The 27,074-nt window shown below is 44.1% G+C and overlaps 2 protein-coding genes across 2 annotated transcripts in view; one reads left to right on the top strand and one right to left on the bottom strand.

The window, feature by feature from the left end:
• Positions 1-1,429, bottom strand: part of SUV39H2 (suppressor of variegation 3-9 homolog 2) — a 38,945-nt gene extending 37,516 nt beyond the window's left edge. The window contains exon 1 of the mRNA XM_030216431.1: positions 1,404-1,429. Coding sequence (XP_030072291.1) covers positions 1,404-1,422 — 19 coding nt within the window. The 5' untranslated portion in view covers positions 1,423-1,429. The remainder of the gene's footprint in view (positions 1-1,403) is intronic.
• A 218-nt stretch (positions 1,430-1,647) lies between these two features.
• The window catches only part of HSPA14 (heat shock protein family A (Hsp70) member 14), a 39,349-nt gene continuing 13,922 nt past the window's right edge, over positions 1,648-27,074 (top strand). The window contains exons 1-10 of the mRNA XM_030216639.1: positions 1,648-1,727; positions 10,677-10,757; positions 11,722-11,804; positions 15,706-15,754; positions 15,843-15,948; positions 16,396-16,486; positions 17,392-17,496; positions 18,558-18,719; positions 19,146-19,301; positions 23,523-23,625. Of these exons, the coding sequence (XP_030072499.1) occupies positions 1,671-1,727; positions 10,677-10,757; positions 11,722-11,804; positions 15,706-15,754; positions 15,843-15,948; positions 16,396-16,486; positions 17,392-17,496; positions 18,558-18,719; positions 19,146-19,301; positions 23,523-23,625 (993 nt within the window). The 5' untranslated portion in view covers positions 1,648-1,670. The remainder of the gene's footprint in view (positions 1,728-10,676; positions 10,758-11,721; positions 11,805-15,705; positions 15,755-15,842; positions 15,949-16,395; positions 16,487-17,391; positions 17,497-18,557; positions 18,720-19,145; positions 19,302-23,522; positions 23,626-27,074) is intronic.

Raw genomic sequence — 27,074 nt, forward strand, 5'->3', positions numbered from 1 at the left:
CTGTTTGAAGTTTCTTGATAGTCTGTTCTTTGCTGCCAGTGTATAGTACGTTGCAGTAGTCCAGGTGGCTTAGGACCATTGACCGTACCAGGGTACAGAAGATGGATCTTGGAAAGAAAGGTTTTACTCTTTTGAGTTTCCACATGGAGTGGAACATCTTTTTTGTTGTGTTCTTCACGTGGGTGTCGAGTGTGAGATTTCGGTCTATGGTCACTCCCAGAATTTTCAGATTGTTTGAGATTGGAAGAGATAGGTTTGGTGGGGGTATGGTGGTGAAGTTACTTGTGTTATGTTGTGAGGTGAGTATAAGGCATTGTGTTTTTTCTGTGTTATGTTTATTGGAATGCATCAGCCCAGGAGTGCATGATTTGGAGGCTTTGATTAAGTAGTGCCTGAGAATCAAAAAAATCCGGACTAACCCAATCCCTGAGCAATCTGGATTTTTTGGACTTGTGGTCAATTATAGGCATTTCAATTGTTTCAAAAGGAAGACATGCCTAAGTAATGTTTTATAGGCACATCAGCAACTTGTTCCCGCCCGTAACCTCCGCTCACAGGACAAATCCCTCCTCTCAGTACCCTTCTCCACCACCGCCAACTCCAGGCTCCGCTCATTCTGCCTCGCCTCACCCTATGCTTGGAACAACCTTCCTGAGCCCTTACGCCAAGCCCCCTCCCTGCCCGTCTTCAAATCCTTACTCAAAGCCCACCTCTTCAATGTTGCTTTTGGCACCTAACCGTTATACTTTTCACGAAATCTAGACTGCCCCTACTTGACTGACTGTACATTTGTCCTTTAGACAGTGGCGTTCCTGGGGGGGGGGGGGGGCGGTGGGTGCGGTCCGCCCCAGGTGCATGCCGCTGGGGGGGGGGGTGCCGTGCGTGCCAGTCCTCCCTTGTTCCATGCTTGGAACAAGGGAGGACAGGTGCGCGCGGCACCCCCCCCCCCCCGGCGTGAGGGGGGGCTGCGCTGCATCGGCGATCCGCCCCAGGTGCCAGCCCCCCTAGGAACGCCACTGCCTTTAGATTGTAAGCTCTTTGAGCAGGGACTGTCCTTCCATGTTAAATTGTACAGTGCTGCGTAACCCTAGTAGCGCTTTAGAAATGTCAAGTAGTAGTAGTAGTAGTAGTTGTTTGTTCAGTTGCTAAAAATGAATGAAAACAACAAGAAGCTTAAAAATATGAATAATTATATCCTCATTCTGATCATTGTGTTTCCTTGGCACAGTCTGGAACTTCAATTTTTTTGTTTTTATACTTAGGGACCACTTTGCGGTTCCTCCCCTCCCCCCACCACTCCTAGAAGTCTCTTACATCCCCCCCCTCCCCAATCAACAACCCAAAACGTCCCACCCCGGAGTTCCCTCACCCTCCTCTCGACTCCCCCGCGCTTTTCTCCTCACCTCCTCGCTTCGCCGCCATTTCTACTAGTCTCATTTCAAAAAGTGGGTGACGACAACAGCGTTCGGCGTCCAAACCCCACCCACCGCAAAGGAAAGCCCAATCGGAGAATCGATCTGACGTCAGGTCCCGCCCACCTCGGGGGCAGGTCCCGTCCGCAGACGGCCAGTCGCACGGCTCGGGTTCGGTGAGAGCGCGGGCAGGCGCGCATGCGCTGAGGGACCCCCCCCAGACCCCCCCCCCCCCTGCCCTGGTGCTTGAGAAGTGTCATGGCGGCCATCGGTGTGCACCTGGGCTGCACATGTGCGTGCGTGGCTGTTTATAAGGTAACGGGGATGTCAGGTTTGGTTTTCTCGCCTTCCCTGGGTTGATTATGCGGGTGTCTCCGTTTTCAGGCATCAGGTTACAAAGAGGCATATTTTCAAAGCACTTTGGGAGGCTAAGTTCCATAGGTTTCTATGGAACTTTAGGAGGCTAAGTGCTTTGAAAATGAGCCCGATAGTAACATAGTAGGTGACGGCAGAAAAAGAGCTGCACGGTCCATCCAGTCTGCCCAACAAGATAACTCATATGTGTGTCTGTGAGAGAGAGAGAGAGAGAGAGAGTGTGTGTGTGAGAATGAGAGTGTGTGCCAAGGACCCCCCTCCCTCCCTCCCTCCCAGTTTCAGGGCCCCCCTCCCTCCTCTCCCTCCCAATTCAGCATCTCCCTTCTGTCACCCTACTCCCGCCATGTCTACTAGCACAGTAGATGACGGCAGAAAAAGACCTGCACGGTCCATCCAGTCTGCCCAACAAGACACACTCATATGTGTGTCTGTGAGAGAGAGAGTGTGTGTGTGAGAATGAGAGTGTGTGCCAAGGACCCCCCTCCCTCCCTCCCAGTTTCAGGGCCCCCCTCCCTCCTCTCCCTCCCAATTCAGCATCTCCCTTCTGTCACCCTACTCCCGCCATGTCTACTAGCACAGTAGATGACGGCAGAAAAAGACCTGCACGGTCCATCCAGTCTGCCCAACAAGATACTCATATGTGCTACTTTTTGTGTATACCTTACCTTGATTTGTATCTGCCATTGTCATGGGGTGGAGGAGTGGCCTAGTGGTTAGAGCACCGGTCTTGCAATCCAGAAGTGGTCAGTTCAAAGCTCCTTGAGCAGGGACTGTCCTATGTTAAACTGTACAACGCTGCGTAACCCTAGTAGCGCTTTAGAAATGTTTAGTAGTAGTACTGCTCCTTGTGATCTTGGGCAAGTCACTTAACCCTCCATTGCCTCAGGTACAAACTTAGATTGTGAGCCCTCCTGAGACAGAGAAATATCCAGTGTAACTCACCTTGAGCTACTACTGAAAAAAGGTGTGAGCAAAATCAAAAATAAATAAATAGGGCACAGACCATAGAAGTCTGCCCAGCACTAGCCCCGCCTCCCAACACCGGCTTTGCCACCCAATTTCATAGAGAAATATAGTTTTCTGGGGAAGATTAATTGTAAAATCAGAACTACAAGTCACTCTGTTCAGTTCATCTGGGATGGAGTGGCTTGCTGGTTACAGAGAACGACGATTCAGGCTGCATTTCTCCCATTCATATTAAGTGAGACCTTCAGTAAGTCATGTTGTCTCCTGTTGCCTTTGGTACTTCTTTGATTGTTTATGCCTTTTTAGTAGTAGATCAAGGAGAGTTAAGGTCAGGTATTTCCCTGACAATGGAGGGCTTAAAGTTTGCATCTGAGGCAGTGCATGGTTAACTGACTTATCCAAGGTCATAAGGAATGGTATTTCAGCCCTTGCATTACTGCTTCTCAGCCTGCTACTTTTATACTTGAAATAAAAAGTGGCATGGTCATGCTGCCTTGAGCTAAAATTGGAAAGGTGGTGCAAAAATATAATTATTATAAAGAAGCTTGGGTATGTCACAGTGTGGGGTAGTTTCACATTAAATAATGAGGTCTTGCCAATCAGCCATTACATGTAATCATTAAACTGGTATTAAAAAATTCAGGATCTGATCCTAAGACCTTGTTGTACTCCTACCCAGTTTCTAATCTTCCTATTTTTCGGGAACTTGGTTCAAACAAAGAAAATCATGTATGGACGACCTCTAGGGTTTCTTAAAAATTATTTTTTAAACTGGATAGGACGATAAACTGAAGATATATGGAGACTGGATCAATTACTGTGTCAAAATGAACTGAAATAATTATAGGAAATAGGTAAATCAGATTTTTTTTTTTTTTACCAATTGCTTCCTTTACTTTGTTTGTATAGAAAATAATGCAATTCATATAGAGCTCCTTTGATGAAGTGACGCTACGGATTAGCATGTGTTGAATGCGAAGAAGCCTGTTCAGTTCCCATGGGCTTCTTTGCATTTCAGCACATGTGATCAGTAGTGCCATAGTTTCTCTTCCTGACGTTCTTACAGGCTTATTTTCGAAAGAGAAGGGCTCCCATCTTCCAACACAAATTGGGAGATGGGCATCCTTCTCTGTGTCGCTCGATTTTGGGCGTCCTCAACTGCTTCCCATCGCGGGGATGACTAAAGTTCATGGGGGCGCGTTGGCACTGTAGCAAAGGTGGGACTGGGGCGTGATTAAGAGATGGGCGTCCTCGGCCGATAATGGAAAAAAGAAGGGCGTCCCTGACGAGCACTTGGCCGACTTTACTTGGTCCATTTTTTCTTGCGACCAAGCCGTGAAAAGGTGCCCGAACTGACCAGATGACCACGGAGGGAACCAGGATGACCTCCCCTTACTCCCCCAATGGTCACCAACCCCCTCCCATTCTAAAAAAAAAAAACAAAACATTTTTTTTTGCCAGCAATGTCATACCCAGCTCCATGACAGCAGTATGCAGGTTCCTGGAACAGTTTTAGTGGGTGCAGTGCCCAGGCCCACCCCCCACCCCCACCTGTTACACTTGTAGTGGTAAATGTGAGCCCTCTAAAACCCACTCGAAACCCACTGTACCCACATGTATGTGCCCCCTTCACCCCTTAGGGCTATGGTAGTGTGGTACAGTTGTGGGGTTTGGGGGGCTCTGCACCCAAGGTAAGGGAGATATGCACCGGAGAGCAATTTGTGAAGTCCACTGCAGTGTCCCCTAGGGTGCCCGGTTGGTGTCCTGGCATGTCAGGGGAACCAGTGCACTACGAATATTGGCTCCTTCCACGACCAAAGGGCTTGGATTTGGTCGTTTTTGAGATGGCGTCCTCGGTTTCCATTATGGCTGAAAACCGGGGACGACCATCGCTAAGATCAACCATCACGTTGAGATTTGGGCATCCTTGACTGTATTATCAAAACGAAAGATGGACTCCCATCTTGTTTCGATAATACCCTTCGCAGTGCCGTCCTTTGAGGACACCCTCATGACTTGGGCGCCCCGTTTAATTATGCCCCTCTTAGACATGCAGAAGCTATTGCTTGCCTGAGATTAGTAGCATGGAATGTTGCTACTATTTGGGTTTCTGCCAGGTGCTTGTGACTGTCAGGTTCTCAAGGATAAACTGGACTCGTGAGCCCTTGGGCTACTGCCATGCAGCGGCATGCAACCCCCCCCCCCCCCCAACCTGGACTAACAAACAAGACAGGAGCTGCAGATGTAGATAAGCAAAGCAAGAACACACAGGACTAGAACAATCGGACTAGAACAAGACTTCAACTGTGCTTGACCACCGTTCCCTAGGGGTTGAGCCCCTAGGTGGGGGCAGCCGGCAGGACATATGGGATACAGGAACTCACACAGGGTATAGGACTCTAAAGCAAGCTTGACTAAACAGGGACCAGGACTGAGGGTTCTCCCTCAGGTACAGGATACAGCAACAAGCTTGAAAGAACAGGGACTAAGGTAAAGGCAGAGGGGAACTAGAGACACAAAATAAGACAGACAAGGCAGAACACAAAGCTAGGCTACATCCACAGACAAACACCAGAGCATTGGCAGAAGGCTGAGCACAAGGCAGCCACAACACACACAGAGAAACACTAGAGAGAAACAGGCTCACCACAGAGTACTGCAACCAGAGAGAACAATCCCAGGTGTAGTATGGTGAGAGCTAATTGCACACATACAGGCAGCAGCCAGCACAGGGAGACAGAGCAAGAACTACAAGCAAGGGGAATATAACAGACACCACTGACCAAACGGTCACACTGAAACAAGGCAGAAATGCCCACAAACAAGAATAGAACAGAAGAAGTGCTGCCCACAGACAGATCCAAGCAGAATTGCAACTGTACACCGACTGACCTTTGGCGTTACAAAGGCAAACTTAGGAAGTTCCCAGGTGGTGGTAAAGGCACTACAGATGAGGTCACCAGTAAGGGTGGGGCTTTGGCAGCAACAACAGCAGAGCACGGCCTGGCTGGAACAGGATCCTGGAATGGACTAGACTGGAACGGATTTCAGGATTTTCCCACAGGCTTCAGGATTTACAAACAGACTTAGTTTGGCTGGAGGAACCCCAAAGCAAGTCCAACAGGGAGTATAGTCACAATCGTAACAGTGACCTGGATTGGCCACTGTTGGAAACAGGATACTGGGCTGGATGGACCATTGGTCTGACCCAGTGTTGTTGTTATGGAATATATTGGTTATTGACATAGTAACTATTAGTATAAGTGTCTAATTTTTACAAGCTTACAAGATTTATAGATAAAAGATTTGGAAGAATGTTCTTAAAGCCAACTGGGTCAAAATTCATAAGGGTTTCTACAGCAGGACTAATAGAGTACTTTACTGCGCTGAAAGCAAACTGGACACCAGTAAAATATGAAAAACGTCCTGGTAACAACTCAGATATTGGTCTTGTGATATAAGAAAAAGAGTTTGTATTAAATATAGAGAAGGAATTACTATGTCACTATGTAATTATTCTATGGAATTATCATCTTGAAATCTTTAGCTTTACTTGCTGTTTTGTAAGAGGCAATGCAAAAATATTTGATTATATTGATGTCTCCTCTTGTTTTTAAATTGAGTCTTAGTCATTGCAAAACTTATAATAAGGTCAGGCTTTGTAGGCTAATTCTATGAGGCGTACAGCGATATCCTGGGAGGAGACTACCTTACTGTCTCCGGATATTTGCAAGGAGGTGGCTTATTTGACACAGTACTATGGGCTGGACATGGTGGTGTGTTCGGAAGCCACTCTAGGGATTGCTTTTAAACCTCCCACAGGTTCTCGAATAGTGAGAAGTTACATAATGGAAGGAGAAATTAGGACATGGTGATAATTTTCTTTCCATTAGTCCTTCCCACCATTCTAGAGGCCCGCTCAAGGTTTCTGAGATGTTTAGTCGGTGCAAAGTAATTGATCATATGAGTCACCTTGCGTGGTGCTTCTTGCATATCTCTTGTTCTCTACGACTTGTCCAGAAGATGAAAGAGAGTTGTCATCATAGATAATATGCTGAAATCTTCTGCTCAGTGTGGGGTGGCGGCCAAAAAAGCAAACAGGATGCTAGGAATTATTAGGAAAGGGATGATGAATAAGACCGAAAATACTATAATGCCTCTGTATCGCTCCATGGTGTGACCACACCTTGAGTATTGCCTTCAGTTCTGGTTACCATATCTAAAAAAAGATATAGTGGAATTAGAAAATATTCAAAGAACAGCAACCAAAATGATGAAGGGGATGGAACTCCTCTTGTATGAGGAAAGGCTAAAGAGTTTAGGGCTCTTCAGCCTGGAAAAGAGACATATGAGGGGAGATATGATTGAGTAAGGGACATAAGATTTCTTGATGAAATCAAGGACAGCTTCATGGAACAGCTAGTTCAGGAGCCGACAAGAGAAGGAAAAATACTAGACTTAGTCCTTAGTGGTGCTCATGATCTAGTGCAGGGGGTAACGATACGAGGGCCGCTTGATAACAGTGATCATAATATGATCGGTTTTGATATTGGCATTGAAGGAAGTGAAACTAGGAAATCAAGTACGCTAGCGTTTAACTATAGAAAAGGTGATTACGACAAAATGAGAAAAATGGTGAAAAAAAGACTGAAAGGAGCAGCTCGCAGAGTAAAAAACTTGCATCAGGCGTGGATGCTGTTTAAAAACACCATCCTGGAGGTTCAGGACAAATATATTCCACGTATTAGAAAAAAGGGAAAAAAGACTAAACGTCAGCCGGCGTGGCTAAACAGTAAGATAAAGGAAATCATTAGAGCCAAAAAACAATCCTTCAGAAAGTGGAGAAGAGAACCAACTGAAAGTAACAGGATAGATCATAAGGAATGCCAAGCCAAATGCAAAGCGGAGATAAGGAGGGCAAAAAAGGACTTTGAGAAGAAATTAGCGTTGGAAGCAAAAATACATAGTAAAAACTTTTTAGATACATTAAAAGCAGGAAACCGGCCAAAGAGTCGGTTGGGCCGCTGGACGAAAATGGTGTTAAAGGGGCGATCAAGGAGGACAAAGCCGTAGCGGAGAAATTAAATGAATTCTTTGCTTCGGTCTTCACCGAGGAGGATTTGGGGGGGACACCGGTGCCGGAAAGAATATTTGAAGCGGGGGAGTCGGAGAAACTAAACAAATTCTCTGTAACCTTGGAGGATGTAATGGGTCAGTTCAGCAAGCTGAAGAGTAGTAAATCACCGGGACCTGATGGTATTCATCCCAGAGTATTAATAGAACTAAAAAATGAACTTGCGGAGCTACTGTTAGAAATATGCAATCTGTCCCTAAAATCGAGTGTAATACCGGAAGACTGGAGGGTAGCCAATGTTACTCCGATTTTTAAGAAAGGTTCCAGAGGAGATCCGGGAAATTATAGACCGGTGAGTCTGACGTCGGTGCCGGGCAAGATGGTGGAGGCTATTATTAAGAATAAAATTGCAGAGCATATACAAAAACATGGACTGATGAGACAAAGTCAGCACGGATTTAGTGAAGGGAAGTCTTGCCTCACCAATCTAATGCATTTTTTTGAGGGGGTAAGCAAACATGTGGACAATGGGGAGCCGGTTGATATTGTATATCTGGATTTTCAGAAGGCGTTTGACAAAGTGCCGCACGAAAGACTCCTGAAGAAATTGCAGAGTCATGGAATCGGAGGTAGGGTATTATTATGGATTAAGAACTGGTTGAAAGATAGGAAGCAGAGAGTAGGATTGCGTGGCCAGTATTCTCAGTGGAGGAGGGTAGTTAGTGGGGTCCCGCAGGGGTCTGTGCTGGGTCCGTTGCTTTTTAATGTATTTATAAATGACCTAGAGATGGGAATAACTAGTGAGGTAATTAAATTCGCCGATGACACAAAATTATTCAGGGTCGTCAAGTCGCAGGAGGAATGTGAACGATTACAGGAGGACCTTGCGAGACTGGGAGAATGGGCGTGCAAGTGGCAGATGAAGTTCAATGTTGACAAGTGCAAAGTGATGCATGTGGGTAAGAGGAACCCGAATTATAGCTACGTCTTGCAAGGTTCCGCGTTAGGAGTTACGGATCAAGAAAGGGATCTGGGTGTCGTCGTCGATGATACGCTGAAACCTTCTGCTCAGTGTGCTGCTGCGGCTAGGAAAGCGAATAGAATGTTGGGTGTTATTAGGAAGGGTATGGAGTCCAGGTGTGCGGATGTTATAATGCCGTTGTATCGCTCCATGGTGCGACCGCACCTGGAGTATTGTGTTCAGTACTGGTCTCCGTATCTCAAAAAAGATATAGTAGAATTGGAAAAGGTACAGCGAAGGGCGACGAAAATGATAGTGGGGATGGGACGACTTTCCTATGAAGAGAGGCTGAGAAGGCTAGGGCTTTTCAGCTTGGAGAAGAGACGGCTGAGGGGAGATATGATAGAAGTGTATAAAATAATGAGTGGAATGGATCGGGTGGATGTGAAGCGACTGTTCACGCTATCCAAAAATACTAGGACTAGAGGGCATGAGTTGAAGCTACAGTGTGGTAAATTTAAAACGAATCGGAGAAACTTTTTCTTCACCCAACGTGTAATTAGACTCTGGAATTCATTGCCAGAGAACGTGGTACGGGCGGTTAGCTTGACGGAGTTTAAAAAGGGGTTAGATAGATTCCTAAAGGACAAGTCCATAGACCGCTATTAAATGGACTTGGAAAAATTCCGCATTTTTAGGTATAACTTGTCTGGAATGTTTTTACGTTTGGGGAGCGTGCCAGGTGCCCTTGACCTGGATTGGCCACTGTCGGTGACAGGATGCTGGGCTAGATGGACCTTTGGTCTTTCCCAGTATGGCACTACTTATGTACTTATGTAGGTCTACAAAATCCTGAGTGGTGTAGAACGAGTAGAAGTGAATCAACTTTTTACTTGTTCCAAAAGTATAAAGACTAGGGAACACTTGAGGAAGTTACATGGAAATACTTTTTAAAAAGTAGGAAATGTTTTTTCATTCAGCGAATAGTTAAGCTCTGGAACTCTTCGCCAGAGGATGTGGTAACAGCAGTTAGCATATCTGGGTTTAAAAAAGGTTTGGACATGTTCCTGGAGGAAAAGTCCATAGTTTGCATGGAGAGGCAGCTGCTTGCCCTGGGATTGGTAGCATGGAATGTTGCTAATAATTGGGTTTCTACCAGGTACTTGTGACCTGGATTGGCCACTGTTTGGAAAACAGGAGGTTGGGCTAGATGGACCATTGGTCTGAACCAGTATAGCGACTCCTGTGTTCTTGTGTCCATATGTTTGCTCATCTGGTTAGTATTAGGTTACCAGCTTGTTTAAGGTTGTTGTGTTTATTACTGCTTGTCTATGTAAATACTGAGGAGCTGGACTGGATGCCAAGAGAGATATGGCAGCGTGGTTTTTAGTTCTGTATTTCCACCTGGTGGTTGATGGACACAACTATCCCCCAGCTTCTGGAATAGTGGGAAAGACTAATAGAAAGAAAATGATCAGGTAAGACTTATATTTTTCCCTTTTAAGCTATTGGTTCTTGCCTTTAAATTCCTGCATACTCAAAAACCCACTGTACTAGCTGAACACTTAATTAAATACTATCCAAACTGCCCATTAAAATCCACACAAAGGAACTTACCTATCCCATGGGAAGGGTGTGTTAGGATATATTGGTTGTAAACGTCCTTTTGTGTCTTTCACACTTTTTTGCAATTTTGTGTGTTTTTCTTATGACTTCACTCTGTATACCACTGTGTTGCTTTACATGAAAGGTGAGCTTAGTAGACCTTAAGGTTAAACCGTACTGCTCCCTGGTGCTGTAAAATTATTTGCAATGCACATTTGCTAAGTTTGGGCATGTTGTTTTACTTTGAGCAACCTGTATAATATTTTAGTGTTCTGTTTTTAAGGACGGCCGGGCTGATGTGGTTGCGAATGACGCAGGTGACAGAGTCACTCCAGCTGTTGTGGCTTATTCGGCAAGTGAAGAGGTAATACTTTTTCTTTCAGCATTGCAGAATTTGGGCTCCTATCTTTAAAACCCTGCCTGTCTGGTTTTAAAATACTTTTGGAAAGTAGGAATGAATGAGGCCTTCATTCTGATTTGTTTTTATTAACAAGTAGGCAGTATATATAAAATAAATCTAAATAACTGTTGAAAGTACTTTACTTTAAAAAGAAACAAGCCGAAAAACAATCAAATCAGTTTACACCCCCCTTTGTGCCTCCCCCCCAACAGATCAACAACATCAGTACAGTCTCCTAATACAGTGCTTCTCAACCCAGTCCTCGAGGCACACCTAGTACCATCAGGTTTTCAGGATATCCACAATGAATATGCATGAACAGATTTGCATACAGGGCGGCAGTACATAAAAATGTATCTCATGCATATTCATTATGGATATCCTGAAAACCTGATAGGACTGGGTTGAGAAATGCTGCTCTAAGGATAAAGGCAGGTCTTTAATGACTATTTGGAAAACTGTGAGACTGGAGCTATCTTTCAGACGGAGCCAAAAAACATTCATTGGATGACGCTTCCCCACTGTCCTTGCAAAGGAAATCACGCATTATGATCCATTGGCTAGAGCTTAAATGCATTCTTCAGTGCCTGTGGAAAGGCTTTCAGTGTCTAAGGCTGTGATCTATTACAGAAGCAAATTTTAAGTGCTAAAAGTGTGGGATAGTTTGAAACTCACTGAGGGTCTCAAATGGCAACGTGATCTGACATTTGTTGGTTGAAAGATAGTGGTGAGCTGCGTGAGATGGGATTAAGGGTAGATGTGGGATGTATTGCTGGGAAAGCTTGGAGTTTACATTTGGGGGAAGAACACCAGTTTCAAGGAGTGAAAAGGTTTATATTTCCTGCAAGATGTGTCTAACAGAAGTATCTGTGTATCCTGTTGCCCCTCCTCAGTTTAAAGATCTTAAATACATTTCTTTTCCTTCCAGATTGTTGGGTTGGCAGCAAAACAGAGCAGAATCAGAAATGCATCGAGCACGGTATTAAAAGTGAAGCAGATCCTGGGAAGATGGTAAGTGAATGAACAGGTGCCATTTGGATTTGCTGATGTGTACTGTGAGCCACGCTTCCTAGATTGGACATCCTTGTACCCTTCTGATTCCGCACGTGGCTGCTGTCTTAACAGTGTAAACCACTTTGCCGTGTTACGGAAAAGAGCTGAGCTCAAATGTACGTTGTGACATTGCATCATGCTATGCCAGTAAGGACTCTGCTTAACTTGATGCAGGATCTGTAAGTTATAAATCTGAGACTTGAAAGCCTGCCGGCGTGCCTCTCTTTGTGCTGAAGCGTCGGCCATGGTGCAGGGTCATAACTGTATAATATAATATGATGGTGCTGCCTGGGAAAGGCACTGGCTTAACCACTTGGACCATAAGTTCAGGATCAGGTGCTGGAGAAGGTTGTCCTGTGATCAGATGTAGCCATGCAGCAGGATTTTGGGATTTCTGAACCAGTTTGTAGGAGCTCCTCATTGGGGACCATCTGCCTCTTCGTGCAGCAAGATCTTTTCGTGCTCAGCGGCTTTCCCTACAGTTTTGAGGGTGAAGAATTGTTGTTAGATAGGATGAGAAGATTGAATGCCTGGTGATGGGACTGAGGTTTTGAAGTATTTAGTAGTCTGTTCTGCGGTTTGGTGTGTCGAGATCTTTTCCAGTAATGTAAGGTTTGTTGTATTTTTTATTTATTTTAGTTGCATTTGTACCCCGCGCTTTCCCACTCATGGCAGGCTCAATGCGGCTTACATGGGGCAATGGAGGGTTAAGTGACTTGGCCAGAGTCACAAGGAGCTGCCTGTGCCGGGAATCGAACTCAGTTCTTCAGTTCCCCAGGACCAAAGTCCACCACCCTAACCACTAGGCCACTCCTCCAGGAAACTTGAACCTGTTGGTTGTAGCGCTATTGATTTGGTGATTTCTCTTAGACTCGCTAAGTGGCCAGGGCACTAGAGAGAATCCATAAGTTTCATTTTAATCACTTAGGTTTTATTGTTGTTGGCATTAGATCAGAAAGGACCTGAAGTCCAATTCTCTCGTCCCATTGACTGTTTCATTTAAGGAAATTCTCTGCACCTGTTGTTTTTTTTTTTTTTTTTTTGACACTTCCTGCTCCTTTGTGTTAAGTGATTCCTTTATGTGTGTGAGTGTGGTGGGTGTCGTTATTTCCTGTAGCGGAAACTGGGGGTGACCAGGTTCTGGGCCCTGTGGCTTGTACTGGCCGCACTGCCTTTCCCCTTGCAACGCTCCCCTCTTTGCTTATTACTGCTGCACCAGCTGCTGTACTCTGCCACTTCTCTGGCTGTTACTGTTTTATTATTTTTACTAGTAAAAAAGGCCCGTTTCTGGAACGAATGAAACGGGCGCTAGCAAGGTTTTCCTGGGAGTGTGTATGTTTAAGAGAGAGAGCCAGAGTGAATGTGCGGGTGTGTGACAGAGCTAGACTGTCTGTGTGATAGTGTGTGTGTGAGAATGAGAGTGTGTGACAGGGCCCCCTCCCCTGTTCCTAATGCCCCTCACCCCGTTCCTCCCCTCCTCCTTCCCACACTTTGGGTTCCTTAAGGCTTTCAAAAGTCTATATACCTCCGTGGCCCTAATGCCCAGTATCCGGATACCCCACCGCTTTCCTCCTCACCCCTCCCCGAAGATGTAATACTTTCACATCCTTCATTTTTTTTAAAAAAGTGTCCTATCTACCCTGTGTACAAATGCCCGGCATTCAGATTGTGTTCCTCTCGTAAATTTCATTTCTTTCATTCATTCAGAACTCCACCCCCCCCCCCCCCCCCCCCCCCCGAACACTTGTGGTTCCTTCAGTCTTTTAAAACTGTCCTATGTACCCTGTGTGCTAATGGCCAGCATTGAGATTGTTTTCCTGTCCCAAATTTGCATGTCTTTCAGTCGTTCAGAACTCCCCCCTCCCCCCATTTAACACTTTCGGTTCCTTCAGTCTTTTAAAACTCTCCTTTCAACCCTGTGTCCTAATGGCCAGCACTCAGATTGTTTTGCTTTGCCAAATTGTCTGTCACTGAGGTCAGTGCGTGCCTGCCTATCAGACCACTTCCTGCAGGCAAGGTCCCAAGCACATCCTGTTGGAGGTGAGAATTATTATATAGGATTTCTCTGTAATATTTTAACATTTTGGGGGGGGAGGGGGGGGTGAACTCCCTTCCAATGTCGGATGTGTGCTTCCAGATAATCTGATATTACGTCTTCATTCACAACTACCTGGCCTATTTTATATGCCCTCATCACACCTCGTCTGGTCCAGGGGCTGAGTACTGCGGCTCCTCCTGCAATCCTGGGCCCTGAGTCTGACCATCAGGTGTCATCCCTATGTGTCCCATCCCCAGATCCAGCCGAGTGGGGGAGTGGAAGTCCCAACTAGGGGATTGAACCAGGGACCATCTTGATGCCGATGCACAGCAGCACTTGTCCTCTGAGCCGCTGGCCGGTGGGCTCCTCCCTTTATTCATTCTAGTTACTTAGGGGCCATTTACTAAGTCACGGTAGGCTCTACGCACATGCAGCGTGTGCCCAAGTGAGACCACCACCAGGCCATCTTGCCCTCCTGGTGGTAATTTCAGATTTGGATTATTTATTTTCCTCCTACATGCGATCGGCACATGACGCGCGCCGACCGGTCAACATGCGTGTAGCATGTGAGCCTTTATCGCTAGATCAGTGAGTGGCGTTAAGGGCTTAGGCCGGTTTTGGGCGCCTGCTGGATTCGTTTTTACTGCAGACCCTTTTTCTGTCCCATTAAAAAAAAAAGCCCTTTTTTTGTAGATGCAATAGAAACTTGTCCAGCGTTCACCCAATACATGCGCCTACACTACCGCAGGTCACTTTTTACCGCAGCTTAGTAAAAGGGCCCCGTAGAAATCTACTGCCCAGCTATCCATCCCAGAGATGACTGCAGGCGTGGCAAAGCGGTGGTACTCTGAAACCTTTCAGGATTTTGCCAAAATTAAAGATTCTGTATACAGAGTAAAGAAAACTAGAAATCAGTCTGCTTTGCTAAAGCAAGAGGAATTAAATTGGACAGGCTGGATAACTTTGCATACATAAGGCGTATTTTCCAAGCACTTAGCCTTACAAAGTTCCATTGGTTACTATGGAACTTTGTAAGGCTAAGTGCTTTGAAAATGAGCCTCTAATAGGCACTCAACTGTGGAATGCTCTACCCAAATTAGTAAAATCTACCCAGAACTATCTAAACTTCAGAAAATTATTGAAATCAGTATCATTTAAGAAGGCTTATTCCCCAGGTTCAACTTAATTTGAATTAACTCTTACCATTAATAAGATCCAAGGACATTGATTACCTGTTATCTCTTGGCTGTTGCTGTTTAATTATTTCCTATCTTATTCTCAATTTGTATAATTGTTTTTTCTTGCTCTGTAGCCTTACTACAGATCTATGTAAGCCACTTTGAGCCTGCAATCAGTGGGAAAATGTGGGATATAAATGTAATAATAAAACTGCTGTTTTTTTTTTATTTCTCTGTGTATATTTGAATTTATTTATTTAGTTTGACATTTATACCCCACCTTATCCCGAACATAACTTGAGTTTAATAAGGTTTACAATACCAGAAACAAAATATTAAATAACAGTAGAGTAGCACAAATAACTAAATAATAAACCATTGATGGCCAATTACAATCTAACGCACTCCATCAATGGATGGAAAGATTTTTCAGTCTTTTATAAAATACCAAGTAGTCAGGGTGAGCCTTAATTGCCAGTGGCAGTGAATTCCATCACTTAAAGACAAGAATAAAGAATGGAGCAGGTTTATTTTGTACTTTTCCAGCTCATGTGTTTGGATTGCAAGAAAAGTTTCCTATTTTGTACATGCTCACTAGAGACTGCCTGTCTAACTTTCTAAATTCCTTTTCGTGTCTCATCAGCTCTGGTGACCCGCAGGCTGAGAAGCACATAGCAGAGAGCACGTGCACAGTAAGTGGCTGGTTCCTTCTGATCATCATTTGTCCCATTGGCAGCAACCAAAGAAACCCCCGTAGAAATTGTTGACTTTCACTTTCAGGTTGTAGAAAAAGATGGGAAGCCAAGGTATGAAATAGATACTGGGGAAGATGTCAAGCATGTCTATCCAGCAGATGTGGCCAAACTAATCTTTCGTAAAATGAAAGGTAGGTAGAAAGTGGGACAGATGTGCTAAGGGGTTTCTCTCATTCTGTGTCTGGAGGGAAAGGTGTGTCATTCACTTGGATGGTAGGATCTGATTGCTTTTAAACAGCAGTTCCCATGGTCATCACTGTAGGCTGAGTTAGGCCGTCTGCCTGTGCCCTGTTCACACAGACAGATAGTGGTGGAGAGGTTCCCTAATGGTTAGAACCAGAGAGGCCCTGTACAGGTCCAACTTAGGCGAGTCACTTAATCCTCTGTTGTCTCAGGTTCAAAAATCTATGGTTTTCCCTCTGGGTATAGGGAAATACCTGCTGTTCCTAATGTGATCTGTCTTGGGCTACTACTGGAAAAGCATGGGCTAATTCATAAATAAATAGTTTGTATTGGGCCCTTGATGAAATGAATGGAAAATAATTTCAGATGCTTCACTTTCTTTTGTCTTGAACCAGAAACTGCCCAGTCTGCTTTGGGTTCTGATGTTAATGATACGGCTATTACGGTGCCCTTCGAGTTTGGAGAGAAGCAGAAGAGTGCACTTCGGTAAGAATAGGAGCCCTCTTTCTCTCTTTTGGGTAGACGTACACTGCAAAGGTTTCCATGTGCTGGGGAAGCTCCTTTTTACAGCCTTTGCATCTTTCAGGGCATCGGCATTAGACTGGGTAAGGCCAACACTTTGAGAATGGAAATAAAGTCCAGCAGCAAGCACTGGGGTCCTTTTTCTTTCACTTTTATCCCTGAGCCATGTGTGACAGAAGGAATTTCTAGGGGGATGTTTGACACTCCACAAATTTAAATAGCCTTAGAGCTGATATTTCTAGATGAAATGGGCTTCCTAAGGGTTGAATGCTGGGTGTCAAAAATGTGTCCTGCATTTCAGCGTTCAGCAGTGCCTCCGCATTTGGAATGATCCAGTTGAGTTGTGTTGGTCATATTGGAAACATTTTCACACATGTTTGCATGCTCAGTGTGGCTCACATTAAACTGAAAAGGCAATCACCAACCCGGTTATTAAACAGGCAAAAGGGGATTGGGGAGGGGGAAACAGTAGGGGTTATTGATACAAAATAGAAAAGGCTGTATAGTACCTTGTCAAGGACAATGAGGCTCATTTTCAAAGCACTTAGCCTCCCAAAGTTCCATAGAAACCTATGGAACTTAGCCTCCCAAAGTGCTTTGAAAATATGCCTCATAGGCTATTAAAAAAGACCTACCCAAAACAAACTGTATGAATCCTGTGATAAGCAAATCTTTAACCAGGCTATAATATCACTACCAAAACCAATGTATTATTGCTTTGTACAGTGGCACAAAAATTAATAAATATAAAGATGAAAAAAAAATCTGTCCATTTAGTGCAGATGATTCTGTGTTGTGATATAAGGTGGGGCTGAAGGTTTGCGGTTTCAGCATTTGAATTAAGTGTGGGGTCTGGAATTATTTCGCAGAGACGCAGCTGTTGCAGCGGGATTGAATGTCCTGAGACTCATTCATGAACCGTCTGCAGCACTTTTGGCCTACGGTATCGGACAAGAATCTCCCACCGGGAAAAGGTAACATGCTTGTTCCTCTTTAAATCATAAAAATAAGGGACTTAAATAGGCAAAAATGAAGTCACCGTACCCTTACCTAGTTTGCTTTTTTAGGGAGGAGAAAAATGTGTTGGGAATTCTGTTTTATTCTATGTATTAGTCCCGCACTCCCCGGTATGGGCTCTAAGTGACTTACAGGTCCAAGTGATGCATTCATTGGAAGCTTCTGAAAGACATAAAATATGACAAAACATAGTCTTTTTGTGGCTGTGACCCCATGATTGCAACCAAATAAAATTGTTATCCCCCCCCCCCCCCCCCCAAAAAAAAAAAAAGTTGCTGAATAATGATGTACCTATGGAGCCCAACCCATAGTTTGTGAAGCTCTGGTCTAATCATTAACAAAATATTTAGCAGAGTAAAAGTGTTTTCAAAGTATGACAAAAACCTAAGTTAGAAGAGATCTGTGATCTGTCTGTTTTCCAAAGGAAACTCATTCCAGAGTTTTGTAACCTGAAATCTAAAAGAGAAGTCAAAAATCATCTAAATCTAATTCCTCCGGCAACTGGAAATTCCAATAAACCACGACTTCAACCTTTTAGAGGGTAGAATTGTTAAGGACTTGGAGAGTCAGCCCTCGTAACCCGTTCCAAACTACACAGGCTGCTTTAAACAAAACCCTGGCATGAATTGGTAGTCAGTATAATTATTTTTTTCCTTCCGGTTTGGGGCAGTATATACTTGAAGTCCATTTTCCTATCCTGTTGCCTGCTAGGCTCTTGCAGGGTGGGGGGTCTGTGCTTTTGTGGCACTCACTGACAGGCCTATTAGAGGGCTTGATCGCTGAGTATCTCTCTCAGATTCTGCTGTACCATTTTTCTCACCACTGGTATGCTGAAACCAGGTAAGGTGCACCTGCTAGGTTTCCTCCCTTTGTTGGTTTATCAATTCTCTCGGCTCACAGCAAGGGAGCACATTGATGTGGTGGGGAATGAATGGGGTATGAATGGTGGGTCCTCTTGTTTTGCTGTGTTGGTGAGTGAATGCCTCGCTGATGCCAAATTCTTCTCTTTGCCTGTCAGCAATGTTTTGGTCTACAAACTGGGAGGGACATCACTGTCTGTCACCCTCATGGAAGTAAACAGTGGGCTGTACCGTGTGTTGGCCACAAATACGGATGATCGCATCGGTGGTGTACACTTTACAGAAGCCTTGGCGGAACATTTAGCTTCCGAATTTCAGAGGTGAGTGTATTTGGGCGTTGTGTGTTTCTGAGGGGAGTGCAATGTGTGGGTTTAGAACAGTGTAGGTGCAGCTTTTCCCATTGCCTTGTCTCCTCCTCTTCTGTTTTCTAAAGCAGGGTTATAGATTGCATTTCTGGCCCTTGAGACCGAGTGCTCAGGGCAGAATGATTGTTGACAGCCTGCCAGCAGCACACGTGTCCAGGGGCCAGTTAATGCTGTGTCGCCAATAGGCTGGGACCTGAGAGAAAAGAAAACCAAACGCTGGTCTGTTGCGTTTTACGTGTTTTATAGTCTTTAAAAATGATCTTCAGGTAATCAAACTGATTTAGTTGACAACTGAGCTTAACCAGGCTGGGTCAAATTGGTCTCGTCTGCTACATTCCTGTCTGCTTAGTAACTCGGTTCTGGTTTCATCTGTCACTTTAGGTCTTATAAGCAGGATATTAAAGGAAACGTGCGAACCATGATCAAACTGATGAATAGCGCTGACGTTGCGAAGCATTCACTCTCCACACTGGGAAGCGCAAACTGTTTTGTTGATTCCTTGTATGATGGACTTGACTTTGACTGTAACGTGTCCCGGTAAGATGCCCTCAGGGCTGCTGCTTGCTTGTATCTGAAACTCTCATATGTTTTATGGGAAAGAGTGCAGAAAAAAACGTATCCTCCTTGGTGCCTGCTGACAGACTGGTCTTAAAACAAAAAAAATGCTTTAAAGATTTTCTGGGCATTCTTGCCCATATCTTTAAAATGAAAAGGGTCAACAATTGAGGAGAGACTTTACAATTGTGGAAAATGAAACTTTATTAATCAGACTTGGGAAGGCACTGAGAGAGTCGAATATGAGAATTGTTAAAAGAGGAAAAGAGGGTGGGCCAGTCTCTTTTCCTTTGGAAGCAGTATAGGGCATGGAATGCCCTTACCTTGGCTGATCCCTGGGATTTACCTCTCTGTCTTCTGCAATGAGGGGGGCGGGGGGCTCCCGCTTCCTCCACTAGCTGTCAGTCCAGGCAATGAGACTGAAGCGTATTGTGTATAAGTATCACCATACTGGGAAAGACCAAAGGTCCATCAACCTCAGTATCCTGTTTCCAGCGGTGGTCAGTCCAGGTCACAAGTACCTGGTAGGATCCCAAAAGAGTAAAACAGATTTTATGTTGGGGTAGGAGGTAGTGTCCTATTGCAGATTAACTGGTTAAAAGAAAACAGAGTAGAGTTAAATGGTCAGTATTTTTAATGGAGAAGAGTAGCTGGTGGGGTTCCCCAGGGGTCTGTTCTAGGATCGCTGCTTTATAACATATTTATTAATGATCTGAAGATGGGAAAAGCTAGTGAGGTAATTAAATTTGCTGCTGATACAAAGTTTATTCAAGGTTGTTAAATTGCAAGAGGATTGTAAAATATTACAAGAGGACTTTATGAGACCTGGGCATCCAAATGGCAGATGACATATATGACCAAAACCGAACTTCTCATTTTTCCCCCCCAAACCCACCTCCCCACTCCCCCCGTTTTCTATTTCTGTTGATGGCTCTCTTATTCTCCCTGTCTCCTCAGCTCGAAACCTTGGGGTCATCTTTGACTCTTCTCTCTCCTTCTCTGCTCATATCCAGCAGATTGCCAAGACCTGTCGTTTCTTTCTTTACAACATCCGTAAAATCCGCCCCTTTCTTTCCGAGCACTCTACCAAACCCTCATCCACACCCTTGTCACCTCTCGTTTAGACTACTGCAATCTGCTTCTTGCTGGCCTCCCACTTAGTCACCTCTCCACTCTCCAATCGGTTCAAAACTCTGCTGCCCGTCTCGTCTTCCGCCAGGGTCGCTTTACTCATACTACCCCTCTCCTTAATTTGCTTCACTGGCTCCCTATCCGTTTTCGCATCCTGTTCAAACTTCTTCTACTAACCTATAAATGTACTCACTCTGCTGCTCCCCAGTATCTATCCACACTCGTCCTTCCCTACACCCCTTCCCGTGCACTCTGCTCCATGGATAAATCCTTCTTATCTGTTCCCTTCTCCACTACTGCCAACTCCAAACTTCGCGCCTTCTGTCTCGCTGCACCCTACGCCTGGAATAAACTTCCTGAGCCCCTACGTCTTGCCCCTTCCTTGGCCACCTTTAAATCTAGACTGAAAGCCCACCTCTTTAACATTGCTTTTGACTCCTAACCACTTGTAACCACCTGCCTCCACCTACCCTTCTCCTTCCTGTACACAATAATTGATTTGATTTGCTTACTTTATTTTTTGTCTATTAGATTGTAAGCTCTTTGAGCAGGGACTGTCTTTCTTCTATGTTTGTACAGCGCTGCGTATGCCTTGTAGCGCTATAGAAATGCTAAATAGTAGTAGTAGTAGTAGGAACCCAAACTATAGCTATGTGATGCAAGGTTCCATATTAGGAGTCACCAAAGGATCTAGGTGTCATACGTTGAAACCTGCTCAGTGTGCAGTGGCAGCTAAAAAAGCAAATAGAATGTTAGGAATTGTTAGGAAAGAAATGGAAAACAAAAATGAGAATGTTATAATGCCGTTGTATCGCTCCATGGTGCAACCGCACCTCGAATATTGTTGTTTCATTCCCGTCACCACATCTCAAAAAAGACATAGCAGAATTAGAAAAGGTACAGAGAAGGGCAACAAAAGTGATAAAGGGGATGGGATGACTTCCCTATAAGAAAAGACTAAAGCGGCTATGGTTCTTCAGCTTTGAGAAGAAATGACTGAGGGGAGATATGAGAGGTTTATAAAGTACTGAGTGGAGTGGAACAGGGAGATGTGAATCACTTGTTTACTCTTTCCAAAAATGCTAGTACTAGGGACAAGCACTGATGTACTAAATAGTAAATTTAAAACAAACCAGAGAAAATATTTCTTCACTCAACCTGTAATTAAACTCTGCAATTCTTTCCCAGAGAATGCTGTTAAAAGCAGTTAGCATAGCAGGGTTTTAAAAAAGTTTGGATAATTTCCTACAAGAAAAGTCTCCGTAAGCCATTATTAAGATGGACTTGGGAAAATCTACTGCTTATTTCTAGGACAAGCAGCATAAATGTTTTGGGATCTTGCCAGGTACATGTGACCTGGATTGGCCACTGTTGGAAATAGGATACTAGGCTTGATAGACCTTTGGTCTGTCCCAATAAAGTACACAGGAAGGTGCACTCGGGTGTCTTCCTACTGATTGGGCCACTTGGCTTTTCTTCTGTTAGGCTCACCTCTCATAAAAGCAGCAATCCGGATCTATTCACTGGCACTAAGGCTTAGATGAGAGTGAGAGAGCCTTCAAATGAGCGTGACATAAGAACATAAGTGTTGCTATACTGGGAAAGACCGAATTTCCATCAAGCCCAGTATCCTGTTTCCAACAGTGGCCAATCCAGGTTACAAGCACCTGGGCAAGATCCTAAAACAGTACAATACATTTTATGCTGCTTATCCTAGAAATACTGTCAAAAGATTAGGCGTTCTACTTATTGTGTTCTCAAAACTCAATACAAAAATAAAAAGTAGAAAAGTGTCACCCAGTACTATACAAATTGAATCTTGGGGATGTCTCATATGTTATCATTTGGCTGTATGTATGACAAAGTGCTCTTGTCTGTCAGCCATAACAGTCTTTAATCATTGACAACCCCCTCCATCCAAATTTGGTGAAAATATATATTGGTATAGAAAGTACTTAGGGCACACACTTATAAAACAGTAGGAAGGTATCTATTTAGACTGCCACTGTTTGACTATCAAAATAACTTATCTTATCCTAGAAATAAGCAGTGGATTTTCACAAGTCCATCTTAATAATGGCTTATAGACTTTTCTTTTACAAACTTGTCCAAACAGTTTTTTAAACCCTGCTATGCTTATTACTTTTATATGTGTGTATTGTATTTAGCAGGTTACCCATGATCCCGTATCTTTTCTTGAATTTTAATGCACTTCTTTATTTTTAAATTGTCACTGTGGGATATTCTAAGAACATAATAATGGTCCATCTAGTCCAGTATCCTGCTTCCAACAATGACCAATCCAAGTCACAAGTACCTGGCAGAAATCCAGTTAGCAGCAACATTCCATGTTACCAATCTGAGGGGAAGCTGTGGCTTCCCCCATGTCCATCTCAATAACACACTGTGGACTTTTAGTCCGGGAACTTGCCCAAACCTTTTTTAAACCCAGATACGCTAACTGCCATTACTGCATCCTCTGGTAGCGAGTTCCAGAGCTTAACTATTCTTTGAGTGAGAAAATATTTCCTCCTATTTGTTTTAAAAGCATTTCCATGTAATTTCATTGAGTGTCCCCTAGTCTTTGTACTTTTTGAGAGAGTGAAAAATGGATTCACTTCTACTGATTCTACACCACTCAGGATTTTATAGACCTCAATTATATCCCCCCTCAGCTGTCTCTTTTCCAAGCTGAAGAGCCCTAACCTCTTTAGCCTTTCCTCTTATGGGAGGAGTTCCATCTCCTTTATCATTTTGGTCGCTCTTCTTTGAATCTTTTCTAATTTCGCTCTATCTTTTTTGAGATATTTCAACCAGAATTGGACGCAGTATTCAAGGTGAGGTCACACCATGGAGCGATACAGAGGCATTGAAGTAAAAGCTTCTGATTATATGCAGTTACAAACATACAGTTGTGTGTATAAGTCCTATGTAAATATGCTCTCGATTCTGATCTTTATAACTGTCATGAACGTTCAATTGTATTTCCTTACTCGGAATTTTAAATAAGCACAAGTGGAGCGAGGTGATCAGGTGAACACAAAACCTCTCTCTGTTTTTTTTTTCTTTCAGGGCTAGGTTTGAGCTCATATGCGCCTCGCTTTTCAATCAGTGTATAGAACCAGTGAAGAAACTCCTGGAACAAGTCGGATTCACAGCGGAGGATATTAGCCAGGTAATGATTTCCACTGGAGCAAGACAGAGCTATTTCTATTTATTTTTTTATATAAATCATGTTTATTGCAATCCAAACATCAACAGTTTACAATTTTAGTTCAAGTAACGTATCTTATGGAATACAGTGTTCGTTTTGCCTTTTATCCTATTCCCCATCCCTTCTCTCCCTTCCCTTACCCAACCCTTCCCTATCAAGCATGGGTCAACAGTTCAGTATTTTGCTTCTTGCTACTGGTGTGAGGGAGTCCCAAAATGGGGACCAAGTGTTACAAAATTGCACTCCTTTTCTGGAGGCCAAGTCCGGTATTTATTTATTTAGTTGCATTTGTATCCCACATTTTCCCACCTATTTGCGGGCTCAGTGTGGCTTACAATACATTGTAAATTATGGAAATACAGTTTATTACATTACGATAATGGGTTACATTGTGAATAGTTAAGGAAGACAGAGTCAGGTCAATCATCTTTGGGGCGTAGAAACTATGGGATATGACGTTGGGGGATTACTAGGGTGAACGAATAATAGCAAGAGAGCAATGGGGTATAACAGTTTTTATCTGTGGGTAGATTATTGAATGGGAGAGAGTACGGGGAAATGGAGTACATGAGGTAATGTCTTGAGGCATTATTATGGTGTATATGGGATTTATGTGTTTTGATCCTTGCAGTATGTTTTTTCAAAGAGATAGGTCTTCAATCGTTTGAGGAAGTCGGTTAATTCATAGATCGTTTTCAGGTTGCGTGATAGTGCGTTCCAGAATTGCGTGCTCATGTAGGAGAAGGTTGATGCATGTAGTACTTTATACTTTATGCCTTTGCACTTAGGGAAGTGAAGGTTGAGGAAAGTTCTGGATGATTTTTTGGCGTTTCTGGGTGGCAGGTCTACCAAGTCAGACATGTATGCAGGGGCTTCACCGTGAATGATTTTGTGCACTAATGTGCATATTTTAAAGGTGACACGTTCCCTGAGTGGGAGCCAGTGTAGTTTCTCGTGTAATGGTGCTGCGCTTTCGTATTTTGGTTTTCCCGAAGATGAGTCTGGCTGCTGTATTCTGGGCTGTCTGAAGTTTTCTCATTATTTGTTCTTTGCAGCCTGCGTATAGTGAGTTGCAGTAATCCAGATGGCTGAGTACGAGTGATTGTACTAGGTTGCGGAAGACAGATCTTGGAAAGAATGGTTTTATTCTTTTCAGTTTCCACATGGAGAAGAACATCTTTTTTGTTGTGTTGTTCGCGTGAGTCTCAAGTGTAAGGTGGCGGTCGATTGTGACTCCAAGGATTTTTAAATTTTCTGATATTGGCAAGTTTAGTTTAGGTGTGTTGATAGCGGTAAATTTGGTTGTGTTGTATTGGGAGGTTAGTATGAGGCATTGAGTTTTTTCTGCGTTCAATTTCAGTCGGAATGCATCTGCCCAGGTGTTCATGATGTGTAGACTTTGGTTGATTTCGTTGGAGATTTCATTGATGTCTTGTTTAAAAGGAATATATATCGTTACATCATCGGCATATATGTAAGGGTTAAGGTTATGGTTTGATAGAAGTTTTGCCAGTGGGGTCATCAGTAGGTTGAAAATTGTTGGTGAGAGGGGAGATCCCTGCGGTACTCCGCACTCAGGTGTCCATGCGGCAGATGTGGTTGAATTTGATGTGACTTGGTATGAGCGTGAGGTTAAGAACCCCTTGAACCAATTTAGGACATTGCCTCCGATGCCGAAATATTCAAGAATGTGTAATAGGATTCCGTGGTCAACCATGTCAAAGGCACTTGACATGTCAAATTGTAGGAGGAGTATATTGGAGCCGGTTACGATCCGTTGCTTAAATTTGGTCAGTAGGGTAGTTAATACTGTTTCTGTGCTGTGATTCGAACGGAATCCTGATTGGGCGTCATGCAGTATTGAGAACTTGTCAAGATAACTTGTGAGTTGTTTGGTTACCACTCCTTCTGTTATTTTGGTTATTAGTGGTATAGATGCAACTGGTCTGTAGTTAGTTATTTCACTAGCGTTTTTCTTTGGGTATTGGGGTGAGTAAGATTTTTCCTTTTTCCTTTGGGAAAAGTCCGTTTTGTAGCATGAAATTCAGGTGGTTCGTTAAGTCTACTATGAATTGTTGAGGAGCTGATTTCATGAGGTTGCTTGGGCAGATGTCTAGTTTGCATTGGGATTTTCCAAGGCGCACGCCTGGATCATCGCCGATCTCCAGTGAGGAACTGTGGGACGGTCCTCCGTCAACCATAATTGCAGTATGATTCGCTTCGCCATTAACATAGCTCTGCACAAAAAGGCTCTAAATCCCACCGGTGTTGGTCTTTGCAGCCCGAATACGTCAAACAGTTGTCTTGGAGACAGCTTCCAAGATGAGTTCCAGATCTGTGTCACGTGGCCATGTAACTCTGTCCAAAAGATTTTTACTCGGACACAGCTCCAATACATGTGCCCCAAATGGGCTTTTTCTATTTATTTTTTAAAATATCTTTGTCATCAGTGGAAGGAGAGGAACAGAACGGGAAACACAGTTATGACCCCAGAGTACAATAAAATCCACAGAACAATATACAAAATATACCTTCAAAAGACCCCCACATGCCAGGGGAAACCAATGGCACCCAACTATCTAGTAGGAACCATGGGACGTGAGGACCCCAGAGCAGATGTCCAACCTCCACTGAGCTTTTTAGTTGTAAACCCAGCCATGCATACCCTCCCCAGCTCACTCCCCAAATCCCATCCCACATTGCAGTCAGCCAACGTAGCTTCTCACCAGTCACTCACACACATATCTCACACGCCCGCTGCAAGCCTCCCCCACCCTTCAACACACACCCTGAGTCATCAGGAACAGCAAACGAAGCTGGTTCTAGATCCCTTCAACACACACCCTGAGTCATCAGGAACAGCAAACAAAGCTGGTTCTAGATCCCTTCAACACACCCTGAATCATCAGGAACGGCAAACAAAGCTGGTTCTAGATCCCTTCAACACACACCCTGAGTCATTAGGAACGGCAAACAAAGCTGATTCTAGATCCCTTCAACACACACCCTGAGTCATTAGGAACGGCAAACGAAGCTGGTTCTAGATCCCTTCAACACACACCCTGAGTCATCAGGAACGGCAAACGAAGCTGGTTCTAGATCCCGTTACTGCTATTCAGGAACTGTCTCCAGAAAAGAACTTAACTCCTCCTTTCCACAGACAGCATTTTCCCATAATCGACCATCTTAAAACGAGCATATACCCGCATCCAGACCACCCACTGCTGAAACAGCAGAGGGTCCTTTGACACACAATAGGCCAAGATGAGCTGCTTAACTAGTTGGATGGCATTATAAAGGAACCGGCACTGCGGAGCCCCCAAACCTTCAGCAGATGGGGATTCCTGACATCCCAGCAGCAACAGGCCATAGTCCCAATTGATGTGATGGTGCAAAACTGAGGCAAGCAT

This window comes from Microcaecilia unicolor, chromosome 10, assembly GCF_901765095.1.
Source record: "Microcaecilia unicolor chromosome 10, aMicUni1.1, whole genome shotgun sequence".
Classification (NCBI taxonomy): Eukaryota; Metazoa; Chordata; class Amphibia; order Gymnophiona; family Siphonopidae; genus Microcaecilia; species Microcaecilia unicolor.